This window comes from Botryllus schlosseri, chromosome 15 (genome assembly GCF_051294905.1).
Source record: "Botryllus schlosseri isolate E-star chromosome 15, Bs_hap1, whole genome shotgun sequence".
Classification (NCBI taxonomy): Eukaryota; Metazoa; Chordata; class Ascidiacea; order Stolidobranchia; family Styelidae; genus Botryllus; species Botryllus schlosseri.
This window is the reverse complement of record NC_137250.1, coordinates 20,314,127-20,339,342: the sequence shown is the minus strand read 5'-3', so window position 1 is coordinate 20,339,342 and position 25,216 is coordinate 20,314,127. Positions and strand designations below refer to the sequence as shown.

The 25,216-nt window shown below is 41.7% G+C and overlaps 2 protein-coding genes and 2 long non-coding RNA genes across 5 annotated transcripts in view; 2 read left to right on the top strand and 2 right to left on the bottom strand.

Moving 5' to 3' along the window:
• LOC145457449 (epithelial membrane protein 2-like) overlaps positions 1-25,216 on the top strand; it is a 417,463-nt gene that overhangs the window by 275,619 nt on the left and 116,628 nt on the right. The window lies entirely within an intron of this gene.
• LOC145457941 (uncharacterized) lies at positions 1,268-2,941 on the top strand. Its single transcript, XR_013921011.1, has 2 exons — positions 1,268-1,897; positions 2,697-2,941. It is a non-coding gene; the product is annotated as an uncharacterized LOC145457941 (long non-coding RNA).
• On the bottom strand, positions 2,889-3,585 carry LOC145457942 (uncharacterized). Its single transcript, XR_013921012.1, has 2 exons — positions 3,477-3,585; positions 2,889-3,077 (listed from the first exon to the last, which is right to left on the bottom strand). It is a non-coding gene; the product is annotated as an uncharacterized LOC145457942 (long non-coding RNA).
• The window catches only part of LOC145458128 (serine/threonine-protein kinase SMG1-like), a 51,076-nt gene continuing 31,429 nt past the window's right edge, over positions 5,570-25,216 (bottom strand). For both annotated transcript variants that reach the window (XM_080336466.1, XM_080336464.1), the window contains 32 exons: positions 24,382-24,493; positions 24,186-24,319; positions 23,719-23,934; positions 23,418-23,531; positions 23,234-23,359; positions 22,621-22,722; positions 22,414-22,560; positions 21,847-21,931; positions 21,643-21,788; positions 21,125-21,238; positions 20,930-21,064; positions 20,642-20,833; positions 20,334-20,579; positions 19,599-19,766; positions 18,782-18,956; positions 17,897-18,021; positions 17,626-17,766; positions 17,413-17,523; positions 16,332-16,524; positions 16,149-16,271; positions 15,971-16,083; positions 15,151-15,282; positions 14,957-15,085; positions 14,037-14,186; positions 13,346-13,491; positions 12,116-12,323; positions 10,868-11,101; positions 9,988-10,175; positions 9,811-9,925; positions 8,890-8,992; positions 8,716-8,822; positions 5,570-6,816 (listed from right to left, as the gene is read on the bottom strand). In XM_080336466.1, the coding sequence (XP_080192592.1) occupies positions 6,739-6,816; positions 8,716-8,822; positions 8,890-8,992; positions 9,811-9,925; positions 9,988-10,175; positions 10,868-11,101; positions 12,116-12,323; positions 13,346-13,491; positions 14,037-14,186; positions 14,957-15,085; positions 15,151-15,282; positions 15,971-16,083; positions 16,149-16,271; positions 16,332-16,524; positions 17,413-17,523; positions 17,626-17,766; positions 17,897-18,021; positions 18,782-18,956; positions 19,599-19,766; positions 20,334-20,579; positions 20,642-20,833; positions 20,930-21,064; positions 21,125-21,238; positions 21,643-21,788; positions 21,847-21,931; positions 22,414-22,560; positions 22,621-22,722; positions 23,234-23,359; positions 23,418-23,531; positions 23,719-23,934; positions 24,186-24,319; positions 24,382-24,493 (4,608 nt within the window). In that variant the 3' untranslated portion in view covers positions 5,570-6,738. The remainder of the gene's footprint in view (positions 6,817-8,715; positions 8,823-8,889; positions 8,993-9,810; positions 9,926-9,987; positions 10,176-10,867; positions 11,102-12,115; positions 12,324-13,345; positions 13,492-14,036; positions 14,187-14,956; positions 15,086-15,150; positions 15,283-15,970; positions 16,084-16,148; positions 16,272-16,331; positions 16,525-17,412; positions 17,524-17,625; positions 17,767-17,896; positions 18,022-18,781; positions 18,957-19,598; positions 19,767-20,333; positions 20,580-20,641; positions 20,834-20,929; positions 21,065-21,124; positions 21,239-21,642; positions 21,789-21,846; positions 21,932-22,413; positions 22,561-22,620; positions 22,723-23,233; positions 23,360-23,417; positions 23,532-23,718; positions 23,935-24,185; positions 24,320-24,381; positions 24,494-25,216) is intronic.

Below are 25,216 nucleotides of genomic sequence, written 5' to 3'. Positions count from 1 at the left end.
TTGGTTAATCGCTACTTGCTTGAACAAATGACAGATACTGTAGCTCCCAGAGTATCTGACCTATCCAAACATATTTCCACACACAAAACGACCGAACAACAGTAGCGATCCATCTTATTTATCGAGCGTCCAACATGATTTCTCATGCATGAAGCGTTCTAAATAAAGCGGTGAAGCTCACCATTCTTTTAAATAATATTACGTATTGTGCGCGTTCATTTTCATCATCATCATCATTGGTTTATTAGCAATTTCATCAGTTCAATACACCACAAAAATGCGATACAATGAAAAGACAGGAAGATGTCGAAGCGACAAGGAGTAGTCTATGGAATCTGACACCCACCTTGGCCTAGGCGATGTAAAGAGGAGGCATGCACACTGAATGTAAGTAAAGAAGATAGTATAGAAAAAGAATGCGACAAGAAATAGGGCGGCATGTCATGGGAAGCGAGATCGATAGGTCAGTCGTGGTCCGGTAATCTTGAGGATGTACTGTATTTATTTAGTAGTAATTGCTTGTATTTCGACTTGAATGTGGACATGCTCGTCGACTGTCGGATGGCCGGCGGGATACTGTTCCACACATCAGGTCCGGCATATTTGATGGAGCGATGATCTTTTCGGTCGATCATATGATATTTGGACGACGTGGACGCGCGTGTGTTGTACTTGTGCGCTTTTGATTCAGAGGTAAAGAAGTCATTGAAGTATTCGGGGCAACGACCGCAGTGAAACTGATACATAAACTTGGCGATTTCTAGTTTCCGCATATCTTCTATGTTTAGGACGCCGAACAAGTGAAAGACCTCCTTCGATTTATTAGCAATTTTTATCAGTTCAATACACCACCAGAATTGCGATACAATGAAAAAACGGAAGGTGTCAAAACGGCTTGTAGTAGTCCAATGGTATATAGACTTGTCATGTATATCTCATGGATGCATAATATGCACATATTCAACTCTCTGAGGTTTCGTATTTTAGTCTCTATTTTGGTGATAATTATAGACTGAGGCCGGCTATACAGTTACTTACGTGCTTTAGCAGTTCTATACGCAATATGCATGCATGAGGGAGCAGCGAGCAGGGAGCTATATACAGCACCTTTTCTTTGCAGGTATGTTTAACTCTATATTCGTTCCTCGATTTAAAATGAATGGCAACCGAATCGGTATTTCAAACAGGCGGAAACAGCAAGCAAAATGCAATGATAATAATAATCGACAGATCATATTTTTATCTGAACAAGACAAAATTGTTAAAGGTCAACTGCATGTCGGAAAAGACTTTTGCTTATTTCGTAGATTATGTGGTTAGGAATAAGAAAAAAATAATGAAAAGGAAAAATACGTGATAGTTTTCAAGTAATTTAAATTACAAATCGAAATTCCGAAAAACGGACCCGAAATCATCCAGCCGTGAAATGACGTCAAGTAGTTGACACAACAAAAATTCTTGTTATTCCTGTTGGCTGTTAGGTGGGATTCGTTGCATAGATTTGCTGTGGATTTGAGTCATTGAGTGAGATCATGAAGGCTGTGAAGGAGGTGATTCATAGAGTCAGATGTTATGTCGCGTATGGTTGCTCCAATACGCAATATGCCGTGCCTACAATGTCTTTACATCGCTGTCAAAATCCATCCGTATACCGTCAGGTGACCGGACGCCGCGACCAAAAGTGCGGACTTAATAGACAACCAAAGGCAGAGACATTTTCAATGACGTATCCGAGATACGAAACGCGCAATAAAGTTGACTGCTGACCACGGAAACTCTCACACTTAGTGCCGACGTACTGCAGTAGTGCCGTTCATACTTTATTTTCACGCACCAGTGAAATTGTGGTAATGGCAGAGGATCGCACTTCTAAAGCTATGCAAAGTGTCCAAAATCGGTTAGTGAAAATGTACTGTGTTAGCTGCTGGTATTGTAAGAGTGTAACTAACCGTTTATAGTAGTATTGACTGTGGTACGGTAGTCATCAAAGTAGTTATTGTTTACACTCATGTGCATGTGCAATCATCATCATCATCATCATTGGTTTATAAGCAATTTTATCAGTTCAATACACCACAAAAAATGCGATACAATGAAAAGTCAGGAAGATGTCTAAGCAACAAGGAGTAGTCTATGGAAGAACTAGGGCGGCATGTCATGGGAAGCGAGATCGATAGATCAGTCGTGGTCCGGTAATCTTGAGGATGGACTGTATATAGGCAAATAACTGAAATAAGTATGCCTTGAAAAACTTTGAGTAGAAGTGTACGTAGTCTGAAATAAAGCCACTTAAAAATCAATCAAGAAAAATGATGTATAAAGGCATTAGTTAATAGGAGTCTGTAACCTGCTGACTTCATGATCTATAATGGTTATGTCGCAGAGCTCATTTTATTGGAAGAGTTGCTCTTACTTTTGAAAATAAACTTCTGTTTGTGTACATGTGTAGTCATATAATCATATTAGTTACTTAAGTTACTGAATGAAGACTGTCAGATATCAGTGACTAAATCTCTCAAGATATCGACAGCTCAGTAAAAGATTAAAACGTATCACTATCACCATAGCAGTCCAAAAGTTGGGTAGGATGCAGTTGGAAATCCTTCATTTTTATGATACTTCGGAACAGCATTTGGTATACTGCCTTTGATTCGACTTTATTATAAAAATCTGCAATGTTTTTACACCTGCTTTAGATTCCTGCAATGAAGAAGTCGACGCATGTATTCAAACAAGACCAGATACGGCGGAGTCGACCAAGTCAATTGCGATGGCTTCCTCATTCAACTAGCGGCATCGTGAAAATTAGTTGAAGCCATTGCTGGACAAAAGAAGCTATTGTTGGACACAAAACTATATTTCTCTCCCTGACACAGTAGTACTGTTGATGGATTGGTTGTTGCATTTATTATTTTCAATACAATTATTCCTTCGCGAAGCATTGCAAAATTGAAATCCTTTGAAAATACTAGATGTGAATTTTGATCGGATGTACAGACAGGATTTCTCGTTCGTTTGTGTTGCAGAATCCCAATGGCCAGCAAACAAAACTTCCGTACACAGTTTTTCTCAGCTTCCTGAAAAGCATAATTGTGTTACTGACGGGTAATTACTTGGTACCCGACTCAACGTTTCATGTGAATGAGACTCATTCGCTCATGCATCGAACTAGATGGTATAATTATATGACAATATTCCTGATGATATCTATAGTGAGATATCTCTCTGATTGAGCTACTGATTGAAATCCTGGTAATGCTGTGATGCACTAATAATTCGTTAGTTGCTCTCCCACTAATAGTTTGCATAAGTTGGCAATAACCTCCATCCTCTATCCTGTAATTGATAATACCAAGATTAATAACTGAAAAGAGGTAGGGTACTCCACCAAATTACACATACCGGTGTATTTCATTTGGTATAGACAAGCGGCTTCAGCTGAACAAGCTAGGCTGATCATACTATATATTACTAACCTCCTTAGGTTATTCATCAATAATCATACTCAGACGACCACTCGTTTTCGGAGCAGTAAGGAGTTCCACTGATACGGGATTGAGCTCATCAACACTTCATACGTGTTCACTGTTCAGTTTGAACATTACTTTCGTAAGCAAGGGCAAAATGCATACTTACATTCGTCATCTGAGTAACCGCACTCACTTGGTGAATCCATTACAAGCGAAACCTCCGCGATAACTAACTAATATAACCGCCCTGCAACTGAAAAAGCAACAGCCCTATAGCATACATTCGCAGCGGCCAGAAGAGATGTCAACTACATGACGTCACAATGAACATTTCGCTTTTTCTGTAAACATACCAATATTGGGACTTTCAGTCCAAATTACGGCAATTTCCGATTAGTTTGAAATACGGAAAGTCGGCAATTTCGGTATGAAAAAAAATTCTGAACATGATTAGGCGAAGTTGTTTATAAGATGCAGTTGACCTCAGGTGAAGTCCCCGGAATACATTGTAGGGAATATCCTAACCGGAAAATAGAAATGACTCGCCATGTCAAGCACATTTAAAAAATTTCTGAACTAACTTCCGCAAGATTCAATTCATTGCTAAATATTTCATCATTTCAATACTCCACAAGACTGCGATACAATGGAAGATAGAAAGGCGTCTAAACGACTTGGAGTAGTCTTCGAAATCAGACACCAACCTGGCCTAAGTGATGTAAAAAGGAGGCATGCACTGCACACTGAATGAAAAGTAAAATAAGATAATATAAACGGACAGGTGGCATAAGTTATGAATCTAATATTCATATACATGCAAACCAGATACAATCGATTTCCTGGTACACAAATACCCGCAAACATCCCCTAAACCAGGAGTGGGCAAACTACGGCCCGGAACGCCGTTTTGTGCGGCCCGCGAAAGCCTCAAGAAAATATATTAGGTACTAAAAATGTAATTTCCGCAGCCACTTGGCGATACTTTTTCTTAATGTAATTCCCCATGACAATGATAAGTTTCAGATCGGTTTCAGTTGGTAAACACGACATAAATTCAAAAGGGAAGAGAACATAATTCGGACCATAGGTGCGATTCAAAATTGGCAATTCCATCAATTTTAATACTTTTGTTGCTGTATATTGGACTCCGATTTTTGCGACGCGACCGATCAAAGGCCATTAATTCTGCAATCGGCAATCATCTGTTGGATAATCCGATTTGTGCGAATAATCATCGATACGACAAATTTCGCGTTATTGGGAGGGTCCGCTCACACTTCCATTTGCGTGCCTTGGAGTCGACTTTTATCAAAATACACCAGCCGAAACTCTGTCAGCAGAAGGAGTTCGTGTAGTACCACCTGGGAATAGTGCATTGAACGCTCTCTCATTCGAAATTTCATGCTGGTGACGTCATATTTTGTGATACGATTGTTGATATACAATGTTCTTTCCAATTCTCTACTAGTTGCTGACGATTACCCCTGACGAGTGTCAGCCGAAAATATTCGGGTTCATTTCAATAAGAATATACTATTCAATTTTTGAGTCAAGTAACATATACTTCATTGCTGTATCTGCGTGATCTGACTGTAGACAAATGTACGTCTTCATGTGTGTATGACGGTGTGTCTGTACTTGAAGAGCCCGCAAAACCAAATAGCGCGTCAGATACAGTGTGACTTCCACAGATTTGCATGAAACCCACCGGTTCTGAACAGAAGCGATGGGCTTGGATAAAACGGTTGGGACCTTTATAGCGCTGCAGTTTGGCCAGGCCACTCCTTATCGGCAGAACAAAACAAAACGAACCAAATCTAAATGGCGGAACGAGCAGACTGCAGAACTTGCAACACTAAACGGCGAAACTGCAGATCAAATCGTCTACCATTTTCGGGATTAATGGCGAAGGAAAAGCAGGCATACTGAACTGTTGAGACCTGCTTAGGGAGATCGACAACGAGTGCGTCACAGAAATCTGTAAGAGGGCAAAGCATTTTGAAGAGACCACAGATGTACTCAATTATGGTGAAACTGCAGCTGCATGTCTTGTCATGTCCTTAAAAATTAAAGATCAACAACAAAAAATAAGTTCTACATCCACTACCAACAAGTTTATTTACAGACAATTCCATCACCAAACAGGCGCTTGTAATCACAATACACCGATCTACATCGCCGCACTACACACAAAGCAACTGGTCGATTATGTACAAAGAAATCGGGAAGACAAACACTCTCCCGTTACAGCATATACAGTTATACACAATCAATCACCGCGACATAACATCGGGCGCCCTTTCAAACCATCACCACTCTCCTCACAATCAACTTCAGTCTCCAGCGACCGTGCTTCTCCAAAGCAATCGGCCACACGAATGCAGAATTCGCAATCACCGGGTGAAGGAATATTTAGGCTGGATATTCAAAGCGGCCGTTGTTATCGGCTGTAGAAATTCGACAAAAACAGAGTCTTCCAACTGAGATTCCTCAATCATTCAATTGGGTGTTTCATGAGGTCATTGATAAATCAGGCAGAAGCTTCCAGTGCTAGTAACACAGAAGATTTTAAACACACCGAAAATTAATGTGAAAGGCAATTCTGCCTTCCAAACTAATAAGAAAACTGTTTTACTTACAAATAATAGATGAAACTTTACTATCTGTCCATGTAGGGCTCACTTTTGCCGATACTGAATTGACGTAAATACCCTAACAATGAAACACCATATAGACGACTAATTATCCGTCAAAACAACGAATGAATTTTGCAAGTCGATTGAGCCGATGTTACTATACCAATCAGAAAATCAATACTGTTAAGTCGCTATAATGATGTCAGAGGTTATCAATCTTTCAAGTCTCAAGCAGGCTCTTGCTACATTAAAAGTAAACCGTCCCATTCGCAGAAAACAAAGACAAACGTTTGTTTGATACAAAGTTGACGCCCGGTTCGTTCGGGGCCGTTTAGCAAAAAGCTTTTCTCTCTCGGACTCCGACTTTCTTTATAATTACGATTTGTTTCGTCAGCAACAGGCTTCTAAATGCACGGCGCGTCTTTGATGACGTCTTCGCTATTCCGTTTTTTTTTGTTATATTCCCTCCGTCTTGCCAGAGATGTACTTGTGTTGTGATGTAAGCCTTTTTTTGATCGGGGATGCCTTGCTATGAATTCCAGGCCTAGATATTCGCTGATCGCATTATGCTTTTATTCCGTTACACGTTGTCACGCATCTTCATCGAGATGGTGGTACCGGTGGTGGACGAGTCAGACCCAGGCGGTCCAGCCCTCGTACATGAGCGCCAGGTTATCGACGGATGTTGCTTCGCTGATGACGTAATCGACCTGGCAGGAGAGAAAACGCAAATGATATTGTAAAGAGGCAAGAGTGAAAATAAACATAGAATCAGAATTGTAAGACGAACCAACTTTTCAGCGATCTCCAAATCATGTAAAAACTAAATCCAAGCAGAGAGGGCCAACAAGTACTCAAATAGTTGAAAAAAGTAAGACACTTTCAAAGTTGCAAGATATATCTTCGCGACTAACGCCAATCGACTTACTACACAGAGGTATGTGCATTTTGCAATCTTCAAATATACGGTATATCAAGTTGTCGTTGAACAGGGGCCATTTCGGGTTTCTTGACAGCTTTACCCGTGAAAACGGTGCTTATGCTAAAACAAATTTGCCAAGCCATAGTGAATAGTGCACTGGCCAACAACTTCAAACGAAAAATTTGTTGACCTTGATTTTGCACTTGATTTAGGCTAATTTTGGTGTTCTGATTCCAAAAATGAAGCTGGTTTTCCTCCATCACGTCAAGTTTTTGCTCCACGACATATGACCAAAATATGCAAATTTTCACGAATTTAGCCATATTACTTTTCCATACCATAGAGAAATCCACACTTTTATCATATAATGCGTTATATAGCCAAGGGGTCAATTGAATTATTAGGGAAAAGGTATTGGTATCGATCTAGGCCGATGCTTTCACCCATTTTTGGTAAAAGGATGCAATTATCCAACGAGATTTCAGACACGTATTTGATGCAAACTGCAGGATATGACAAGTAAAATAAACATTACATTTACTATCAGCTATAGGTCCAATGCCCCATACAGCTTATCCAGTGTAACTTGAAACTCCTACACGCTCGATAATTTGGATCAAGATGAAGATCTTAGGGGTAGCAAGCCTAATGGTGAAAATTTTGAAATAGAAGATGATTCAGAACGTAGGAAAGTCCATCAACACGAGTTAAATGATCTGACATAGGCTTTGGGACTTGAAAGAGAAATATTCGGAACTTTTATCATCCTTGCGAATTGAGAAAAGATTACTTCGTAAGAGAGAGAGAAGATATCTCACTTTCGATCATGAATGAGAAACGGCGTTTTCATCGTAGGGCTATTTTCTGTAGCTTTGTGTATTGCTGTGATACTGGCATTGGCATGATACTGGTACCATGGGTTGTTGGAGCAGTCAGGAATCCCGATTTACAACTCAGGTGAATAACAAATGTCTATCGGTAGCTCAAAAAGGATCCAAATGTGTGGCATTCTCCAAAATGGCAACACGTCTTAGGTGCAGTAACAATTGCACATTCGGTTAGTATTCGTGAATAATACAGAAACATTGAATTGTTGCAATATCACAAGCACCATTGGATCGTATGTGTCAGCTTAGAAATATGGTGTTAACACAATAACACAATAAGGATGTACATACACATGTGCCACTGCACAGCGGCCATATGTTTATGTCGGACAGCAGACATTCAAAAAAGCTAAAACATCCAAATAATTTCCCGGAAAACCTTGGCATCGTCAGCGATGGGCAAGGAGAAAGTATCCCCCAATATATGAAGATGATGGGGGTAAGACACCAGAGTAGATTGGAGCTTACATATGTTAAGTGACTATTGCTCAAGTATCAAACGAGACAACCCACAGAATTATGAGTTATTAGCGTAAATTTAGACCCTGAAATTCGCACTTTATTTGTCCGGCAGAGGCAATATCAGTTTAAATCACACAAATGAAACAGTGCAAATGTTTATTTGGAGTCTATTGATTTACTTTCGACTGCTTCTGGTTTTTGAAACCTTTTATACAATAAACACAATATATTAAGAGAACTAGTTTTATGAGGGTTAGGAGACAATGTGGGGGTGCCGAACCCAAAAACTTGACGTGATAGATTTCACGAGAAATCCTTTTCAAAATACAATCACCCACCTGTTCCGATATCTGCATTCTCCTGCTAAAATCCACGTCCCTCCCGTCGAGTTTCGCCTTCACCTGTCTCCACACGCTCACGGCGAAGATGTTACGTTCTTGGATCGCTGAAAAGAACAGGAGAGGTATGAACAAGCAGCCCACACTCCACACAACATCACACCAGCTCCGTACCTTTACCGGTTCTCGGGTCCTGTTTTTTCTTAGGAGCCGATTTGCTGGCTTGCAGAGCGAGGCTGTCAGGTCTGATAGCTTCACTTACAGACTTGTCATCGCCCTGTAAAAGCACGCTGTCGTTTCAAAACGTAGATTTGGTCGAGACGGTTGTATACATTTACTGTCGCACCAAGTCGGCTACTTAATTGCATTGAGAATCTTTGCGACTAGTGCAGAGGACTGATAATGACACTACAAATTCGTCCAATTTTCAAAAAAATATATTCGGTTCCCACGGTAATACAGGGTTATTTCGCCCAGCCATTATGTCAAGTTCACTCATAAATGAGACAGAAATAGCCGAAAATTAGTTTCTACTATGCCAAATACAAAGCCTAAAAAGTACCTGTTTTGTAAGTAAAACGGTAAGTAGTCAAAACTCTCTCCCTCAAGTAGTAAGTAGGCAAAAACCTAGTTGAGTACTCACAAAAAGTACAAGTAATTTGGAACAGACCACTTCTGGACACAAATCTAAGAACCCTCAAAAGTGACCGAAAAGGACATAACTGTTTATCGGATGAATTTAATTTCGCCAAAGATTTTAGTGTCAGCGTCCCAGGACAGATGACGCAAACCCAAGAGTCAAATCCATACGATAGCTAGATTTTCCATCCTGCTAGCAGATTAATTACGAGTCACATAAGCTGTTTGGAATCAACAGCGCCATGATAACAGAGGGAGTAATCCAAACATTCAAAATTGTGACCAGGCAATATTGAACTAATGTCTTTACACCACTACAGAAGGTCAAATTCACAATTCGAAGGCGTTCCCAATAAATGGTGGCAGCTGCCCAAATATCTAAATAACACCGAATTCAAACGCCTGTCCCAAAAATTCTGCATTCAGCTATCAACATACCAAAAAAAGTCCTTATACCTGCTCTGACACCGATTTCCCTTTAGACAAATTCACCTCGTCAACCCCACTGGCAATAGACGCGTCCCTGTCGTCGTGGGCCAGACTGCCCAGACTCAGAAGACGGTTGTAGACACTGAAACAGGGTACGACGAGATCACACAAAATTCCCCCGGCCCCAGAGTTCACAGAAAGTACCTTGAAACGGATCTGGACACGTCCTGCAGTCGTTGGATCAACGGGTCGGGGTCCGGGACCACCGTGCCCTCGCAGCTCTGCACTAGAGAGTTGACGGTCTCGTTCAGACCGCCGCAGAACGCGTGGTAGTCGTCCAGAAATGTACGGACCGCCACCGCGTTTTCAGACTGACTCTCGGCTTTGTCATCCTGGACAAACAGAAAATATGTTGCCGGAACGGTGACCAACAATTTTGCAGGAAAACAAAGCGAAATTGTTGGAGTGCAAATACTGTAAATACTACTATTTGAAATCCAAAAATTATCTACCCCAATCATTTCGCCTCTACCAGTTGGAATTGAGCCAAATTTGTTATGTATTGCTTTTTTATGCAACTTAACAAGTTCATTGAACAAGCAATTCTTTTAACGTTTCTTGAACGAATTCAAAATTTTTCTATTCTTACAGCTTCACTTCTACTGGTTGGAAAAGAGCCAAATTCGGTGTGAAGCGTTTTGTCAGCCAACTTATCCCATAAAATTTGAAGAAGAAGTTACTTCTGAGCAATCCTAGTGGGCAACCTCTTTGGCATGCGGGCGGCATATAAATAAAGTATTGATAACATAGGCTTCCTAGCAGTTGTAAGTCCCATCATCTGTAACGGTGACGGTTTGACTTAGCGATGATTTTAGTGTAATTTGGACATTCTCTTAGCCCACACTTGAGCATAGCTAAAATGCACCAGACCGATCTAAATTAAAAACCAGTTTGAAAGTTGCACACTCTTTCAAATTGCCACTTCCTAGCTGACGGTAGGAATTAATTTTATCGAAAAGTAAAACTTTAGACAAGTAACATAATGCAATCCTGGACACCGAAAAGGCAAAAAACACAATCTCACCTTCGCCAATGTTTTCAGGAGCGATTTCATATCGGACATCAACCTGTTTTGCGTCTGGATCAGTTTCTTGACCGACTTAGATATCGCCAGCACCTTGGTCTTGGCCGACATCATCCTGGTCTCGTCCAGCTGTCTGGTCTGCTTCATCTGAGTGGCGCTGGCGTTGAGCACGTCGATGCATTTTGACAGCCAGTCGTCGCTCAGAGCGCTTCTCTTGCCAGACGAGTTCAAGAGCTGGGATCGAAAAACACATCAGTATAATCTAACTCTGGTAGATATTCCAATTTATATCTGGTTCAATAAAGATTATATCCGTCGGAGCGGTTACAACAAATCCTCGCATTTAATTGTGGCAGCAATTTGCGATGCTTATCAGTAGGGCGATTTTTTGACCTAAAAACGAAAATTTTGACATTTTTTGACCCTTAGTTTTGATAAATTTGACCTAACGTATGTAAATTAGGTGTTTTCCAACATAATGTTACAGTTGTACTACTTATCTACATTTCTGGTTAGAACTGACACTCCTTACGAAGTAGTTTGGCCTGAGAAAATACTTTCTTTTTACATGAAAAAACTTTATATCTTAACGAAATCTGGCCCTATGGAGAACTCGAGTAGTTACATTACGCATTATGGTAAAAATACTTAAATACTTTCCTACATTCTCGAGTAGAAAGTGTCTGTCCTTACTAAGTAGCTTGCCAAGAATGGAGGAAGAACGTTCAACAGCAGCAGTTGTAGGGTGTGACAATATTGAAGTTGTGCGTACACTGCTGGCGGTGACAAACCGTGTTGCTTGCATTCTGGCAATGGTGTCTACATCACAATTTTCATCATGCGCTTCTTGATACAAGAACCATGCGATGCCCACGCAGTCTTGCTTCAGTTGGGATATTGCGGTACGTTAAGCATAACACCATATCAACCTATTTGTTTCATTTAAATGTTTATGATGCAAAATGAGCATACAATGGGCCGTCTACAACGGTAGGCCTATAAAATACGCTACAAGCTGTAAAATGTCAAATGATAAGTTCACCGACAGTGCAAAATGTACGATACAAACGGAATGAAGGTTGCAAAAAAGTTTCAACTTTGTAAAAATTTTTGACATTTTTTGACCCAACGCTACAATTTTGACCTAATTTCCACTTTTTTTTACATGTCAAAAAAAAAATCGCCCTAATCATCTAAAGAGCGCGATACATGAAGTGACAGGCCAATAAATACGCGACAATAACCCACCACTTTAACGAGCGTGCTCTCCAACGACGTAAGCTTCACCGCATTGCCGGCAATCTCCCGGCAGATATCTTGACACGCTTTCAAAGCGTCGGCGCATTGCCTCGCCAGATTGTTATCGCCACCCTTGACTCCGCCCGACACCTCTTTCGAGGGAATGCGGCTTTCCTCAAACGCCACCGCGGTCTGACACAGGTCCGCCACCTTTTGGCTGTACAAATGACAATCGAGATAAGCAGAGCCAACAAATTGTCAGTGAAGCTACAAAAACAAAATGACCGGAAACATCGTGACTTGAGCCACATCGGCATCAGGATATTGATACCAATATCGCCAACACACAGAGGAGTGTGATTAGTAGGGCGAGTTTTTGCAACTTTTGCAACTATTTTTTTACAGCTTCCTAAATACTCGTAAGTCAAGTAGAATGCTGTTTTAAGATGTTTGAAGGAATCTTATAGTGCAACTTTTGTCCATTTTTTTCATGCAACTTTTTGCAGCTTTTTCGATTTTTCATGAAACATTTTGCTTCGATTTTTCATGAAACATTTTGCAAGTTTTTCCGATTTTTCATGCAACCAACTTTTTACTGGAAATATTTGGCAGCATATGTAAATAGATCGCATGATTATCCGACTGAGATGCCGTAAATCAGCACTGAAGTAACGCTCTAACGGGTATCTCGGGAGCCGAGCCGGAAAGTTGACCTTTCTTTTTTTAGTCAACCATCGGGGAATGTGGATGGAAAACTGTTTTTCGGGAGTGGAACCGGGAAGTTGACCTTTTTTTTTAGTCAACCATCCCAAAAAGTGGTCTCTTAGTGCAACTTTTGTGAAAAATAAATGCAACTTTCCTCGGATTTGACTGCAACAAAAACTTGCCCTACTGATCAGCCATTTTGTGCTAGTCTCTATGATAAATCTTGCAATTTTTAAGCGGCCACTTTCAATAGGTGCCAGAAGTATGCGAATGCAAACCCTTCCCCAAATCTACTCTTCAAATTACGTACTTTTCAGACCTTACATATTTGACTTCCACACAAAGTAGTTTTGACATGTCTCAGAAATCGCTACTGCTACTTGTAACTCGTTACTTCTACTTCTACTTGAATAGCAACGCTGACTACTTTGACCTCCTATGCACAATATAATACTGAAAATTTCAAAATAAATTTCATCAGATCGGTGGGCCCGACTCTTCCACCTCCGTTTCACTACATGCCAATGATTCTACCTCAGCGCCATTTCGCCTTGCATGACGGCGTTGCGATTCTGCATGCTCTTCTCCACCTCCATGAGCACCGTTTGCAGACTCGGGTTGGCGCCGGCCGCCCACTTCAGCCTCTGCACGATAGATTTGTTCTGGCTGGTTGCGGTTTCCTAAATGGAATGCAAACACTTGTAAAAACAACTCCAGCACCGCACATACGACCAATATAATACGACTGGCCCGAGCTATATTGAAGCTATATTGTCACGAGTCATTTCAAATTTTCCATTTTCGAGTCATTTTCAAATCTACGAATATGCATATGTTAGATCGCAGTATGTTTTTCAAACATGGTGCCATACCAATTCTAAACGGGAGTCGCCGCAATTGTAATTGAAATTGATTGTAAATAATTAGTTTTTTAGCTCTTGTAATTGTAATTATTGCAAAATTCAGCTCAGCAATCAGCTGATGTATAGCCCAGAATACTGGTTGTGAAGAATAAGCCAAACTTTCGTACCCCGATTGTAAAATACATTCAGAAAACAAGACCGTGCTCAGCACAGATCAAGCATTTGAAAACAGACAAACTACTGAAACGTATGACCCATCAATTTACAACACGAAAATTGCAGCTTCATTTCATAGCACTACCAAAATATCTAGCTTGTATTAAAACGCAACTACAGTACGACAACCCAAAACACCGACATACCTGTAGCTGTTGCAGTCTGCGCGCGTAGTGTTGCATGGTGTGCATTCGCTTTGTTAATTCGACCAGCACGTCTGTTCTTCTTGGTACGTTGAATTTAACGGAAGGTGTCTCCGCCAGAATGTCCTCGTGAAGCCACTGGAACCTGGTGTGCTGGAGAGGATATACTTGTTGGGAGCACATGGGGTCATTTCCTCTGTATGTCTGTTCTTAATTTTATTCTACGACATATGCACTGCATTTAAAATTGGATCACGTTCAAGTCGAACAGTTTATGCGCATGATCATTCTATATCCAGTACCAAAAACCGAGGGCTTTTTAATCTTATTCTTGAGATTTGTTAACTTTGCTGTATTTTTGAAAGTACTCTAACTTCTCTATCAGTTACATTTCTAGACTGCTGCATCTGCTCCTTTCACTGCAAGAGAATTGTCAGCTGAATTACTTGACTCAGATATTCTTGATCCTCACAAAGAAGCGCGATCGCATGAAACACTTCGCAAATCTATGAAATTGCTGTAATCACAGGGTATTCCATACTAGACAGACCCGCTGTGGAACACAATTTCGATACGGCACAAATTTGCGGCATTTATACACGCCATGAAGTATACACTTAAGGATCCATTTGAAGTTTTAGACATCAGCTGACAAGTGAAAACCCAGAACTTGCAATTACTTGCTTGCTACTTGAACAATGTCATACTATTTTGATTCTATTTCCACAAACTGTCGTTCTGGGCTGTCACGGATACCAGTACATCAACTTGTACTAGAGAAGAATTTCACAGCATCACTTATAATGAGTAGCGTCGACGAATATTTTGACTACCCCGTAATATGACTGTTGCGGAGTCATAAATACATAAAGAACTACATCGGTTACATGGTAATATCCAAGTGGCAAAGAAATCAAGCGTACTTGCAACTTGCTTCTCTGCAGGCTGGCGCGAACCGCCGTGATATTCGAGTCCAGTCTCTGCGCCTTGTCCAGCTCTTTCCAATGCTTGTTGAACTGATAAATCAACATCTTCTGCTTGCTCAACGACCCCTGAGAAAACATACAAATGATATAATAATAAAAAATGCCCGGATACCGGTTCAAAGTTCACATACCTGAGAGTATTTCTCGTCGACCACACGTTTGCAAACCGCTTCCACCGACAACATTGACCTGGTCGCATTCGCTTCGGCCTCTATGTCCACGCCGATGATCGACAAAAAGTCGCACACCACGACGCCGGCAATCTGTAATTGGGGTGAGATTAAATTGCTGCTGTACATCGCCGGAATCACCACCCCATATTAGATATATCTTAGAATATGGGGGTCGGTTAATAAGGGAAAGGGATATTTTTCTTCAATTATCGATAACCAGCTAGTGTCTAACAATCTCTGGGTTGAGAAAGTATGTGAATAAGCCTATATAAATGGGCTCAATCGGGCAAAAAGAAATACAATGCAAAATCACACCGATTGGTCAAAAGCCACCACCAATAGAGTAAGCAACCGCCCCCAAGGTACGGCCTTCCTTTTACTAAGATTGAAAGCTTTCAAAATATCACTACTTGGACAAGTTTTCGTCCAAAAAATATATAGGCCTACTAATTGTTTGCGATTCACTGGCCGTCACCTGTGTTACATGCACATAACCATGATTACAAAATTTTAGACTCAACAATTCCATACACAGCCATACTAAAACGTCATTCAATGATACCGCAAACATATATTTTACGCCAAGCGTTATCGTATCGAAAAATACTCGCAATAGCCCCCAGTGATGCAAAATGACAGAAAAAAACATCCGACAAGTTATCACACACGGTCACATTCACGAACCTACTGCAAGCTAAACACTGTCTGTAACTTCGCTTAGGATATCAGTTCCTATACCAAACCGTGACACAAAAAACGATTTCAGTAAACTGGTTACCTGAGACGGCAGACCGATCAACAAATCCTGCACAAAGTGAGCGATGAAATGCTTCACCGGCTTCATCAGCCGTTCCTCGGAATACAAAGTCTTCGAGGACGGAAAATGCGACCCTAAAAAGATTCGGGGCAATCGTGTAAAAATAATACGCATGTTGAGACTCTGCTAGAACTCCTACCGGTTACAGCAGTCCTGTCGATAACAAACGACCTCGCGTTGGACTGGCAGAGCACGAAGAAGTCGTGCATCGACTGGATCTGCTTCACGAAAAGCAGGCTCTGCAGGATCGTGATTTTCGTCTCTGTAAACCAGGCAGGTCTGGTCAAGGTACGAGTAACATCGTAATTTTAAACACACTGACCCGTGTCGCCCTTCATTTTTTGCAGCTGGTCGGGTTTGTGCAGAACGTCCACGTTCTTCAACCACACCGGATTTGTGACGTCGATTACTTTGGCGTGTATCGCGATCAGGTCCAAAAATCCAGAGTGGGTCGCTCGGAACAGTCCGTTGAACCCTTGTAGTAACATCTGACCGGCGAGAAGACGGTGCTCGGACTGTGATACAGTGGACTTGGTTACATTATGCAGGCGGCATCTGATATACGAGTGGAAAGGCCATGTGGCGATGATTTTTTTTCTCGAAATTGGCAATATTTCAGTCCTGTCACATCAGTATAGTATAGTGACTCCAATCCAATTAATTAGATATATTTTAAAATGTGATCGAATTAAAACCGGCCAGATTTCATCATAAACACAACAATGATTGTGAAATTTCAGAAGATACAAGTTTACAACAAGTTCTTAGTTGTACTCAATGTACTTGATTGGACTGATTATCTAATTTAAATCATAGTAATGCTGGCCACACTCTCCTCCCACAAACCAACGTCAAAGTCAAACGCTCAAGTGTCGCATGCTGATAAATTCACTAAGGAGACCAGAGCTGGTTATCACAACTGTGTATGTAATACTCAAGTAATTGTTCAAGTAATGGTATGATATTTAACTCGAGTGCAAGAGGGTAACCTGCAAGACGTTACCTAATGAAAATTCATATATTTCAAACAAGCTAGTTTGGAGCGATGCATCCTAAAATTCGATTGGTCACCATCCTTCAGTAATTAGTCAAAATCACATTCTCACTGAAACGATGCGAACTCAAGATTTACGAATTACAGGAAATTCGGCATCGAACATCGTAGACGTAGACTTGGAATCAGTGAAAAGACAAGAATGCTTCAGAAATGAATGCGAGTAACTACTAGAAATACTCATTTTTCAAAATGCACAACTAAAACTAGAATAAAAACAATCAAAAAACGAGTAGCTAGTTGACGTTCAACCACCCAGATTTGCAGTTTGCAAAAATCCGCTACACAGCCGTTTAGTTGGGAAAAGCTAAGATCAACGAATATTCAAAACTACCGCAACAATCATTACCTGTCTCCCATCGTGCAGAAGGGCGGCGTATTGCTTCTCGATTTGCGCGATGCTGGCCAGAACTTCCGAGCAGTTGGCCAGTTCCGAAGAATTCTTCAGCACCGCGGTTAGCTGTCAAAGAATAACGAAAGTCACCACGGCTCAAAACGAGACTAAATAAATAAAAGAAACACGGTGGCACGGGGGAATATTGACTCGGGGAAATATAAGCACCTGTTTCGCCATGTCGTCCAATTTTTCGCGCTGCGCCAACGCGTTGAACTCGTTCACCATCTCCATCACCGACGGCTCTTCACACTGCAGCAGCTTGACCGCTTCCGGCAGAATGATGTTACGGAAGTTGTTGTACAAATCCTAAACGGAAAAGATCCTCAAGTAAGGTTCAAGTATCAGCTGAAGTTAACGAAAATCCCCAATTATAAATGAGGGAGCCTATGACTTCAAAGAAATACACATTGACTTGAGCGCCCGCACTACGTCGTACCATCAAATTACGGAAGCAAGAATCGATCCCCAACAGTGCCTGTGCCCCGTCCAAGTTGATGGACGTTCCCATGTCCATGGTGGCGAGCACTTGATTTCCGACGTGCAGCAGCTGAACCACGTTGCCTGCGATTCGTAATAGAAATGATTATTGAAATAGGGGCAGTCGCAATGAGACAATACACCATCGACCAAGTGTAAAACGGGATATAATAGGGCGTTTTGTGTACATGACAAGGCAAGAAAGAAGTGCTTCAAGTATTATTAGTATAAAAGTGATGCATCGATAACTTCATCAATAACTTGGCACTTAATACGTGGGCATCAATGTATTCAGGGAAAGGGTTATGATTAGGGCTATGGGTTCGGTTACGGGTAGGATTACAATTGGAGGCACGCAAATGCCGAATTCACGAAGTGGCAAATCAATCAATCAAAGGCCATCAATTCTGCCATCGGCAAACATCTGTTAGATAATCCGATTTGTGCGAATAATTATCGAGACGACCGATTTCGAATCGTTGGGCGAGGCCGTTCACAATTCCATTTGTGTGCCTTGGAGTCGACTTTTATCAAAATACACCAACCAAAACTCTGTCAACAGAAGGAGTTCGTGTACCACCTAAAAATAGTACATTGAACGCTCTCTCATTCACGAAATTTCATGCTGGTGACGTCATATTTTGTGATACGATTGTTGATATACAATGTTCTTTCCATTTCTCTACTAGTTGCTGACGATTACCCCTGACGAGTGTCAGCCGAAAATACTCGGGTTCATTTCAATATGAATATACTATTCAGAAGTGGCAAATCTGCCACAACTAGGGCTCGGCAGGTACCATAGGAACTAACATGTCGTGTTAAATCGAAACCCTTATCTCACCAAACAAGCTGGAAATCTCCTCCAGAAACCAATCGCCATCCTGCGACGTCATGTCGACAAGCCTGTGGCCGGCGCTTGACGCCGTACTTTCCATCGCGATACCACGCAGCGCCAGAGTGATCAGTGCCGAAGTCATTACGCTGAGAACGGTGTGAATGCCCAACACTCCATTGTCCTGAAAGAGTGCTTTGAATTGTACAAGAGAAAACGAAGGAAATTTAGAAGGAAGAATGAACCTACATGCTGCATTAAAACCGCAATCATATACGGATATGGCCTAATACGAAGAAAACCACAGTTACAATCCAAATGAATGGTCGAATCCCTATCACCATAAAATTCTTTGAGAGTGCAGTACCTCATGATACAGTTGAATAATATATTCATATGTATCACCTCAACCTTATTGAGCTGACACTCATTGGGGTTACCATCAGCAATAATGCGAACAACCGAACATCCAAAAGTTTTGTTCAACAACAATCGCTATCGCTAACTACGACAGACACGGAGTAAAATTTCATATTAAAAACACAAGATATTATGCTGAAACGATAGGAACAAGTTGGTGTGCCATTTTCAAATGATATACATATTCTATTTGTTGACAAAGAGCTCAAAAAGCATGACAAGCTTCAGGTAATAAATATTCTTGATAGGACATACTGTACAGACCAGCAGCATTCAGGAAATTTGCTACTGTTATACCAGTAGTCTATCCCAGCATCTCCCAAAGCACACACATATTATTTGTAAGATCCACAGGTTTAATGTTGTCAGATTTGTGATGGACAAACGTACTACGCCACAGTCTAACCTTCACAAATTGGATGATATCTCTTGGAATGGCGACATTACTCTCGATATTGCTCCAATCCTGCGACGCAATCTGTCCGTTTCTCCGTTCGACAAGCTTCACCAGAAACTTGTTCAAGTCATTCACCTCTTGCTGCAAGGTCGCGTCCTTTGTCGAGGCCATGCGTACCTGATTAGAATGGGCTTCGATTAGAAACCGGCTTCCATTTTACGACTCGCATCATTTCAACATTTGCGACCACATCTTCGAGATCATTACAGAAGATGGTGTCTGACAATTCATACAAACTCCACAATGATCCTAGTCTATTTGACTGAATGGTGGTAGAAATATTTGACTAATTGTGGATCCTTACCAAGAGAGAACCTCAAACCCATTTCTGATAGCACCAAGCTGAGGGAAAGAAAAAGTGCTTGCAGTACATTGCCGAGTGGATAGCTTTTGAGATCGCGTTCAATTCCGCAATCAGTCCCCAGGTCCGAGTACTAACCACAAAAATCTCCAATTTCACGAAGCAGACACAAACACGCCATATATTCACGAGCGAAAACAAATAAAAGTGCCTGGCCTTGAAACGCTGATGGCAGTTTTGGGCGTGTTAGGAAATCACTGCTGCCAGAGTGATCTCTACAGAGCTGCATCCTACTCAGTAGCAGTAGCTACTTACCTAACTGCCAGAACACACAAGATAAATTTCACACAGACCAGGCAGGACACGGCCCGAAAAACTCTCACCTGCAAAAGCTTCACGTCGCGAGACGCCTGCTTCTTGACGTCGGCCTGAATAGCGCGGCAATTGTCCTCCGTGAAATCACCAGCCAGTCCGGCCAGGCGCGAGCCCCATATCGCATCGGCGTGATTCGTGATCACCGCAGTAGGCGGGAAATGAGCCGCTATGGCCGCAAACGCGGTCAACGTCTCGATACACGCGTGCTGACTCATCCTACAATGTTCGCTGCACTCCGCTAGGCTTTTCTCTGTCTGAAATTGCGTAGAATTGCATTTTAGCAACTTCTGATTACGAAATGGAGTAAAAGCCATACCACTTGCGCTTGCGACACCATGGCGGCTTGGCCGGCCGCGTTCAGGAAACTCGTGGCCGAGTGATAGATGGGCTCTCCGAGCTGTAGTGGAGGAGAGACCTCTCCGAGTAGACCCGCTAGTTCAGGCGTTTGTAGCGTCGCGAGGAAAATTTTGTAATTCTCGACGTTGGAGTCGCACATCCCAATTTTTTCCTTGAAAAAGAAAAAAAATCGTCGTTACATGTGTACGCAACTACATCGAAAACATACGGCCGTCATTAATCATTTAATAAATCCAATCATAAATACCTGCAAAGTTCTGATAGCGTTGTCGCGTTTGATCGCCTGCGCTTCGTGCTGCGCATATCTGTCCTTGAGAGAACGCAGCGGATGATGGATGTTGGACTGCGCCGACTTTACCAAGCTTCGAATCTCGTGCATGCTCTGTGTCGTGAAAACGCACGATTAACAACAAATTCAACATGAAAGTGCGGTAAATCTCACGTTTATCTTGTTTCTCGTCTCGGCGTGCGACGCGAAAAAGGTTTTGTATTTCAGCAATTCGTCGACGCAGTTCGACAGGCACCGGTCCATGTCGTCGCGATTCTCCAACCAACCCTGCGGGAACAACGGACAATAAGCCGAAAATCACATTTTGTGAAAATAATCGTATTCTAAGTGAAATTTTAAAAAATGATTCTTTCGAAACGGATAGCTGAGGTGCACATTCCGTTTCTTTTAGCATATTAATTAGCTGCTCTTTAGCACAAACTGTTACAGAGTTATAACATTTTTTATTGGATTTGGCTCCCGCATGACATTTGTGTCAGGGTTATCACCAGAGCATCCGAGAAAACTTTAACAAAGTATTTTAATCTTAGCTTTGAGACCAAATGCAGCAATGGAGTGGTGACTTCTTTTCAATTACCAATCTTTATTTTTTCACTCTACCCTAGTAAAATACGAGGCTCCGCCAGGAGAGTTTAATCAAGTCCCCGCCTCTACAAACGAGCCCGACGTACCTGTTTCATTTCGGCGACTCTAGACGACAGCAGACTCTTCGATATATCTCTCTCCATGTCATGTTTCGATAATTTGCTCAAAGGCGCCGCGTCACCTTGACCGCCTCCGCCGTACACTGCCCCGGCATACCCACCTTCGATCGTGCCTGTCAAACGGTGTACAATGAAAATCTCAAGTTCAGGAGTCCCCAACACCCATCGTACCGGTCCAGTCAACTAGGGGGTCGTACACGAACGCCTCCAACAGAGTAAGCAGCGTCTCTCTGCCTTTTCTTAATGTGGAAATTACCTGTATGCAAGATCGGGGTTAGATTAGGGTTGAAGGGCGACATATGTTGAATTCACAGGTAATCATAACTAGCAGAAAAACGAGAAATATACACAAAACCAATCAATTTCGACTCAGAGCAAAGAGACAAGGTGATTCTATTCAACATTTGATATGGCTGCCGTGGTGTGTGGCGCAGTAAACCTGGAAGCAACTTGCACTGATCTAAAAGTCTGTGGGGATGACCCTCAAACATTCTAGTCGGACTCTGCATTTGTTTTGGTAGCATGCAAGGTATCCAAATCCAGCCATGTGGTATGGCACAAACCAAAACTTGCATTCACAATGTATCGCCCAGTACCGTCTCAAGTGATAGCACACAACAAAACCGGGACATTCAGAAGCCTAATGCGCGAACTTGCACATTTGGGAACGTGTGATCGCCCTCTCATATCTATTCCCGAAGTGGGTACAGTAAGACAAAGATCTAATTCCAGACTTACTTGTTCGCAAACATTTCTAAATACACCCTCCACCGATGTCAGTCCGAGCGCCGTCTTCACATTCTGCGTCAATCTGAACGGTACTTTCTCAGGCACCCTCAATTGCATGCCCTTATCGAAGCAGACGTTGTAGTCAATATGCACCACCTTGAACAGGAGAGGCGCCGTTGAAATTGTGCTTACGCCTTGAGTGCGAGCTGGACTAACCTCTCCAGTCTCCAAGTCGATCAAAACGTTATCCAAATGTCTGTCGCCAAGTCCGATGACATATCCGATCATAGACATCACAGCAGTCGAACACGCGTATTTCTGCGAGTGCAAAATTATTGTTACCTTACATGCACAAGCTAGTAGACAGAGGTTCTCAAAGTGCTCAGAATTGGTACTCAGGTAGAAGTAATACTGGAAATTTCTACTCAATTATAAGTGCAAGTATCATTTCGCAATACATTCCAAAACTACTTCAAAAGTAGACTTGGTCGGGGGTAGCAAATTTTTAAGTGTATAGGGTGGCTACTTTCGAATTCAAAGAACGCATTCCACGACTGACGCAAAATCACCCATGTCATCATAAATTAGTGTAATTTTCAAAAATATATTCGGTTACTGTGATGCATCGACAAACAATATTGAATAGCCAAGAGTTTGCAAAAAACCGCAACACTCTGCAAAGAATCAATGCCGAAAATTTAATATCCACGAAGGTGATCTGACAAATTTACTAAATTTAGTTTTGAAAGGAAAGGAATTCGGACACCAAAAATCACACGTTCATATAACGGACGACCTTGTGTCTAACAACTCAAAAACTAAACGCAACCTGTTGCACGTCCCACAGCTTGGTCGCGCTGGTCGACGTGCACCACAGCTCCCGTTGCAGCAAATCGGGTGGCGTATCTTTGATCAGGTCGTTCATAACATTCTTCAACACATCAGCCGGCCAATCCTGAACAAATATGTCTTAACAATATGGACTTTTCGAGACATAAACAATAGAGACACACCTTTCTGCTGACTTTCTCCACGTCCACACCGGCTTTTTTCAAAGCGGGATTGAGCTTATTGTAGTAGATCACGCTTGGCCTGAGTATGGGCTTCGGCATTGCTGATTCAGTAGTCTAAAAGAAATCTTGGTTACTCTGTGCAATACATGCAAGTATTTAGGATAATAGTATAAGTGGAAGTAAACTTTAACATAACCACTTGATTATTTAGCTTCAAGTACCGAAAACCGTAATCGAGGACTCCAAAAATTAGAATTACCACGTTACTAAAAGCCTCGGGACAAAATACTAAATCACTTACATTCGCGAGAGCTTGTCTCTGCTGCCATTTCTTGTAGAGCGTGAAAAGCGGTGTGGCACCGTCCACCCATTGAATGAGTCCCGATCTCGACCCGAGCGGGGTTACGGAGTAATGGCGAGCGGCCAAGCCGGAGGACTTGTGATGTTTGCGCAGCAGTTGGTTAGCGATCGACAGAAACTGCATGATTCGTTCGTCGAGGTGAAGGTCTTCCAGTCCCTGGTTCAAAGTTCAAGTCAAAGTTTAGAAGGATTGCTACCAGGGAATAATTAAATATAAGAAAATGTCTAAACTAGTAATTAATTATCTAGATATCACATATTCATATAAAACATTCAAGAATTATATAACCTTAACCAAGGAAAACTCGAAACATTACAATACTATTTATGCAAAGCTGCGAACACCTCTGTAATTCAGACACAAATATCCTAAGTCTGCTCCCGGGAACACACTAAAATCGGACTCACTTTAAAAAGAAACGTGAATCGATGACAGTTAGACCCGATAAATTGCAGCTTTTTCGGCTTCGTCTTGGTAGGAAGAATGGTGACGACGCTGCTGCATCCGTGTATCGTAATTTGACTCTGTCCGTCAGAAGCCCCTAGAAAACGCAGTCGTCAAGACCCCCATTCCGCACCCAGCGATACAGTGTCCAAAACTCACCTGGTATTGGCATGCTGGTATCGTGCAAGTCCATCAGCTTCGGACTGATGTCTTTCAAATTCAGATATTGCGACGAGCGCTTGCTAGCTCGAGCGGTCAATTGGTAATGAAGCTGAATGATGAACACAAATCATATCATTAGAAAATCCTTGAAATTGTGACATTTTTCGTACTTAACAATTATAAACAATGACATCGTCACATCCTACCAACAGTACCATTTCGATAACTATCGATATTTATAGGCGCCCTGGGTAATGAATATCAGAATACCGACAGCAGCATTACCAAGGAAACTCGGAATGCACTTTCCCCTCACGATCGCGAATATGCGAGAGAAGCAAAATAAACACGAATGGCAAAAGTTAACTAGCGATTATCAAATGACAAACGACATCCTTTTGCCCGCATAGACTCTAATTGTAATCGCTATAGACTTGGCCCATTCATGCCTATCTTCTCGTCATAGCTGGTGGTAATCCCGCAGAAGTTTCGGTGACTAACAAACAACATGAATGTATTATTCAAGTCTTCTATCAGAGCTCCAATGCACCAAGAAGTTGGTTGGCAGTAAGCCTTGAAGAGTGTCAGCTAGAAAATGTTACGGTGAATAAAGAGATATATGAATATATTGTTCAAGTACTATACCAGATTATTTATGGACGAAGAACTTAGCTTTCATGGCCAAGTCGTGCTCGCAATTTTAGTATCTACTGCAATCTTTGCGGGATATTGCTAATGAGATTAGTAGTCGAATCGCCATTGAAAATTTTGAACTCGTCACTGAGAAGAGAGGATATTTTGACAATAACAACCTATTAATTTTGATACAAAG